This window comes from Sphaerodactylus townsendi, linkage group LG16 (genome assembly GCF_021028975.2).
Source record: "Sphaerodactylus townsendi isolate TG3544 linkage group LG16, MPM_Stown_v2.3, whole genome shotgun sequence".
Lineage (NCBI taxonomy): Eukaryota > Metazoa > Chordata > Lepidosauria > Squamata > Sphaerodactylidae > Sphaerodactylus > Sphaerodactylus townsendi.
In genome coordinates, this window is record NC_059440.1 from 27,368,226 (window position 1) to 27,374,225 (window position 6,000).

The 6,000-nt window shown below is 45.6% G+C and overlaps 1 protein-coding gene across 5 annotated transcripts; it reads right to left on the bottom strand.

Annotated features, from left to right (window-relative positions):
• Positions 1 to 1,965: 1,965 nt before the first annotated feature.
• Positions 1,966 to 5,391, bottom strand: AURKAIP1 (aurora kinase A interacting protein 1). Of its 5 annotated transcripts, none has more exons than XM_048518461.1 (4): positions 5,318 to 5,391; positions 3,684 to 3,746; positions 2,684 to 3,132; positions 1,966 to 2,129 (listed from the first exon to the last, which is right to left on the bottom strand). In XM_048518461.1, the coding sequence occupies exons 2-4, from the start codon at positions 3,733 to 3,735 to the stop codon at positions 2,019 to 2,021; spliced, it is 612 nt and encodes a 203-aa protein (XP_048374418.1). In that variant the 5' UTR covers positions 3,736 to 3,746; positions 5,318 to 5,391; the 3' UTR covers positions 1,966 to 2,018. The 5 variants fall into 5 exon arrangements, with proteins under 5 accessions (XP_048374418.1, XP_048374420.1, XP_048374421.1 ...); XM_048518463.1 differs by having other exon boundaries at positions 5,303 to 5,323; XM_048518464.1 differs by having other exon boundaries at positions 1,966 to 2,124; positions 5,242 to 5,322.
• Positions 5,392 to 6,000: the final 609 nt, after the last annotated feature.

Consider the following 6,000-nt stretch of genomic DNA (forward strand, 5'->3'; position numbering starts at 1 on the left):
GTAACAGAATTACTCCAGCCCGCAGAAATCAGTTAAGAGCCTGCTGGATCAGACCAGAGTCCATCTCTTCCAGCACTCTGCTACTCGCAGTGGCCCACCAGGTGCCTTCGGGAGCTCACATGCAGGATGTGAAAGCAATGGCCTTCTGCTGCCGCTGCTGCTCCTGAGCACCTGGTCTGCTAAGGCATTTGCAATCTCAGATCAAGGAGGATCAAGATTGGTAGCCAGAGATCGACTTCTCCTCCATAAATCTGTCCAAGACTCTTTTAAAGGCTGGATCAGTTTCCACCAGAGGAAATGGTGGCTTCTGAAGGTGGACTCTGAAGCATCCCTACTGAGTCTCCTCCCCAGTTAGTCCCCCCAACTCAGTGTGAGGAATTTCCCAAGCAGAGCTGGCAACACTAAGAACACCTCATTCTCTTCTCCTACCCTGTTTCCCCGAATATAAGACATCCTCTGAAAATAAGACGTAGTAGAGGTTTTGCTGAAGTGCGAAATATAAGGCATTCCCCAAAAGTAAGACGCAGTAAAGTTTTTGTTTGGAAGCATGCCTTACGAACAGAACACAGAAAAATAAGACATCCCCTGAAAATAAGACATAGCACATCTTTGGGAGCATAAATTAATATAAGACACTGTCTTATTTTTGGGGAAACACGGTAGTGTTAGTGGTCAGACTATTCCATCCCTCCCTCCCTCCCTCCCTCCCTATAAACCGCTCTCTCCTGATGGGCCCAGAGCGGGGTACAGATCAGTAAATTAAAAAAAACACATTGAACAACATTATTAAAATACATAAAACCAATAAAACCAGTAGCGGCGATACAGCCCGCCCACCATTTGGTGGATGGTGTCCGGTCCTAACCCTGGGGCTGTTATAAAGGCTATACCACCCCCCTTAAAAATAGCTGTGATCCAACACAGTAACATCAGAGAGAAATGGAGTTCAAACAGACACATAATGGCTCAAGAGGGCTGACACTAACCCTAGCATCCCCATCCACACCTTTAATGGTATACATTGGTATATATCTCATGGTTCTCCTTTTACACTCTAATAATCTCTTCAATATTGATAAGTCTTTCCTATAAGATACTTCCCATATATAGAATTACTAACACCCCTTACTACATGCCATTCACAGTTTTCCCAGGGAACATTTCATTTAGTTGCATATTCCCAAACTTTTTTCCACTTGTGTACTCCTCGGCAACCCGTTTCCCTAAAACTGCACCTTGTCCCTATTAGCAAACCCATTACATAATTTTTTCATGGACCTCAAACGCTCTGGCAGGGTATGTGTAACCCAGATTTAGAAGAAGAATCAGGGAACCGCTGATTTAGATGTGCAAGACGTCATTTCTGGTCCCCTCTTCCCCATAGAGTCTCTCCCACATTTCTGAAAAGCACAAGGGGGGGCTGGCTCCTGGCAACCGCTCCTTCGTTGGACTGGCCTGGGCCCCCCCCCCCCCCCCCGTCTTTCAAGAATAGAGGCCACACACAGCTGCTTTCTAGGTGTCAAACTCACGGCCCTCCAGATATTATGGACTACAGTTCCCATCATCCCCTGCAACCATCATGCTGGCAGGGGATGATGGGAACTGTAGTCCATAACATCTGGAGGGCTGCGAGTTTGACACCTGTGGTATAGATCCAGCTAAGTGAGAATCAAGAACCATACAGGCTTGATAACCTGCCGAGACCTGCTGCGAATAATCAAAGTATTGGAAGATAAAAGAAGTTGCGGTTAAGTTGCAGCTGACCCACTGCAGCCCCACCCACAGGGCATTCCAGACAAGATTGAAGCAGGGGGCGCCTTGCTGTTGCCTTCTTCCATGGGGCAAAAATCAATCTTCCTGTGTGGCTGGCCCTGCTGAGCTTCCACACTCTGACAAGCTTGGGCTAATGTGGTCTGTACAAGCTACTCAAAGCATTACAGTTTAAAGAAAAAAGAGGCTGTTGCGTGTTGTTTAAAATAACCTTTTAATTAAACAGCAAGACCCTATTTGAAGCAACATCAATCCGATTTCACATTCCTGAGATAGATCTTGGGCGTTACCCAACCCTCAGGAGGCTTCTTCAAGCCAGCCTTCCTCCAGATTCGCTCCAGATCCTTTTCAAACCTTCTCTGAAAGAGAAAAAAGAAGAGGTTACAATATGCTAGACTCTGTCTCGCAAAAAGATATGAGTAGATTGTATATTCCTTCACCGCAGAACTCAACATGCCGGACCTTCTTTGTTGTAGAATGCTCCGCCTGGATCCTAGTGCCTACCTAGCCTTGCTCCCCCATCTGTTTGAAGGTTTGATGATAGTCATTCCATGAACTAAAAATGGTTTTGTATCAAAGTACCATGTTCAACAATGCACAAAACAATGGTTTTGACAAAGGTAGCGTGTAAAAACAAATGATAATTCTCATATTCGTTCGGGACTATATTCGAATGTGGAAGCATACAATTTTCTCAACTGCTGCACCTCAACTGACCACACTAATATCTTTCTCTGAGACAGAGTACAGTTCCTCTCCGGGAGAGCGTATGCCTCACTGGTTGCATCTTTCTGACTAACAGGTCCAAATAAAGATATCCGGCTTCTGTTGCTTTTGGCTTTCTCCAGTTCGAATGAGACCCAAGACTGTGGAAAAACTGGAGCCTTCTGACTGGTTGCAGGCCTAAGCTCACCTGTTTCCTCTTCCGTCGACCTTCCATGACCTTCCTCCTCACAAACTTCCGACGTTTCCTCAGCTTCTTGTACTTGTGCCGATTCATTTTCCTCCTCCGGATCTTCAGCACATTCCTGCACTCCATATTATTCCCAGTTGGTTCATTTCCTTCCTCCTCTGGGTCCTGGGGAGATGGAGGCAGGTCATACTGCTGCGTAGGTTCATATTGTGGCCTTTCATGAATGTTAACAATGACCCCTTCTTTAGGGAGGGAATAGTGGACCGTCAGCCAGCTCTCCAGCGGGGAAATGGACATCTTCCGGGGCACCAGCATCTCTTCCAGTTCGGGGTCCAGTCTGTACTGTTGCTGGGGCTGGGGCCCATTTTTGCTAGAAGAGTGGGTGCTGTAAGTTGTGGAAGGAGCACCAGGATTCAGTAGCGAAGCTGCTGACCTTGACAGAAGCTGACCTGGGGATACGTGAGAATCAAGTTAGCAAATCCACAAAGGGACACAAGGTAGCGGCCAGACATCTGTCTATCACACCTGAACCTAATCACAAAGAATTATTCCTCAGATAATTTTTTTGACAGTTTATTTAAGTTAAGAGCAGCACTGGTGTAGTGGTTAAGAACAGGAGCACTCTAGGGAACCGGGTTTGATTCCCCGCTCTGCCACTTGAGCTATGGGAACTAGATTAGCTTGTGCACTCCAACACATGCCAGCTTGGGCTAGTCACAGCTCTTTGCAGCTCTCTCAGCCCAACCCACCTCACAGGGTGTTTGTTGGAAAGGGGGAGGGAGGGAAAGGAGATTGTAAGCCCCTTTGAGTCTCCTTACAGAAGAGAAAGGGGGGGTGGGTATAAATCCAAACTCTTCTTTTTCTGATGACGAGATGGATTGAATCTATCAAGGAAGTAATAACATGAGCAAGGCTGTTAATGACGGGATGTTTAGGAGTTTATTAATTCATAGAATCACCATAAGTCAGAAACAATTTGATGACACACAGCTGTGCTTACCTGTAAACCGTGATGCTCTCGCTACCTGTGACGTCAGCCGTGATAACAGCATATTGGATTAATCTGCAAGAAAGCAGAAGAAAGATCAAGAAAGTTCAAGATCAAGATCAATATCTCAACAACAAGTCCCTGACGAATACGTTGATTTAGCAACATTCAGGAGCATGAATTGTGCCATTTGTTCACATCACCTTCAACCTGCAATGCATTTCACAGTCTTGAGATTAAGAATAGCTTTGACTGTAGAGATCTGCTTAAAGGGCCAAAGTAGCAGAGGACGGATTCCGCTCCATGCCTCCTTGGTCAAAATCCATCACTCTTACTAAACTAAGCCAGACTCCCATGTGAAATCAAATCCAGGCACAGTCCCACATTAAGTCCTTATGCTTTAGAGCCAACCTAAAAACAGGTGTTGCACTATAAATTCTTCTGTGGCACCCATTCTAATCTGAAAAGAATGTCACATTTGCTCTATCAGCACCTCAAACACAGTTTAACTATGAGTAGCAGATTACTGGACATCTCTCTAAAAAAAAAACCCATGTCCCTTCTAAAATCACCATGCCATAAGTCCAATAGACCTGGCACCTTGAATGATTCTCCCAAACAGAACATTCCTGTCCTCAACATATGCCTGGCCATCTCTGCTATAATTTATATTGCCCTCTAACTGAGAAAGTTGCCATATTTTAAGGTCCCTTCATCCTTCCCTGCCCTACTAAACTCTTACCATAAATCATGCATTTAAAGTGGCTTGTAAACGTGAACATCTCTCTCCAGTATAGCATTACTATGCAACTGTGTGTATAAAGTGCTGTCAAATCATAGTGTGTGTGGTGATCCTGTAGGGTTTTCAAGGCAAGAGACATTCCGGAATGATTTGCCACCGCCTGCCTCTGTGTCACAACCCCAGTATTTTGGGGAGGTCTCCCATCCAAATATGGACCAGAGCTAACCCGACTTAGTTTCTGAGATCTGACAAGATTAAGAACATAAGAATGAGCCATCTAGTCCAGCACTCTGCTCCTCGCAGTGGCCCAGCAGGTGCCTTTGGGAGCTCACATGCAGGATGTGAAAGCAAGGGCCTTCTGCAGCTGCTCCTGAGCACCTGGTCTGCTAAGGCATTTGCAATCTCAGATCAAGAAGGATCAAGATTGGTAGCCAGAGATCGACTTCTCCTCCATCAATCTATCCAAGCCCCTTTTAAAACTATCCAGGTTGGGCTAGCCTGCGCTACCCAGGCACAGTATTACAATAAACCATGCATTCCTAGTCCTCAATCATTAGCACAAGATGCCCTCCCAATGAAAACAACAATTAAACCTTACAACAAATAATGCACTTAAAGCCAGTGCCTCACGCCTTCCACAGATATGCACTGCTTTTCTATGCTAGCTAACTGGCTCATCCACCAATTGTACACAGCTTCCTTCTCCCTTACCATTCCGATCACTGCAGTACACAATATATGAAAAGGGAGCCTTGAAAGCCAAAGCCCGCCCTCCAAAGTATCTTCCTGTTTGTTCCCAAAGAGGGGAGAGAAATGCAGATTTCCTACCAAAGCCTGTCATTCTGCAAGGGAAGAAATGGGTTTCCCTTATATTTCCTGTCTTACTCGCCTTTTCTACACTTACCATCCCGCTGGGTTGTTCTAAGTCACTTCCGGTAGGATATTTCGGTCCGTTCAATTAATCATCTCCCCCGGAAACGCACGCCCGGTTGAATCATTCCGATCACAGAAAGGTCCGCTCTCTCTTTGCCTCCCTCTAGCGTGGAATAGCACAGACACAGGCGCAAACATGTTCCATTTTTAGGCAGAATTCTCAGGCGTCTTGTGTACTTTTTAATGTATTTTTTTCTGGCCAGGCATTAATAACCGCACTAAAACTGAGGTCTGATAGTTCATTGACAGCTCTTTTATGTCTTGTGAAGGTTTTTAAGCCATCTTGTTAGAAATTGGTTTTAACGCTTATATTTTTATACTGTTTTTAGTTGTATTGTTTTGTTATGTGCATCTGTGTAAGCCACCTGAGTCCCTTTGGAAGACTGGTGGGATAATGAATGAATGAATGAATGAATGAATGAATGAATGAATGAATGAATGAATGGCTAATCCAGCCTTTGTGAGCCTGAGAGTCCACTTCTTCTTCTAAATCAGCCTCTTTGGGCAAGGGAGCCGCTGGGGGACGCTGCTGCTGCCCTCCGGTGGCCAAAGGCGTGAACTACAAGCGTGTCTCAGACTCTGCAAAGGGGCTTTTGCTCCAAAGAGGCTCCGACACTAGGCAACCTCCACGTGCGGCCTCGTGCGAAGGCGGCG

What these genes read in the sequence shown, in the direction of transcription:
- AURKAIP1 (XM_048518461.1), bottom strand. Translation starts at nt 3,735, where the DNA reads ATGCTGTTATCACGGCTGACGTCACAGGTAGCGAGAGCATCACGGTTT. An exon ending in GAGAGCATCACGGTTTACAG is followed by an intron (nt 3,133 to 3,683) that starts GTAAGCACAGCT and finishes ACGTATCCCCAG; the next exon opens with GTCAGCTTCTGTCAAGGTCA. An exon ending in GTCGACGGAAGAGGAAACAG is followed by an intron (nt 2,130 to 2,683) that starts GTGAGCTTAGGC and finishes TTTCTCTTTCAG; the next exon opens with AGAAGGTTTGAAAAGGATCT.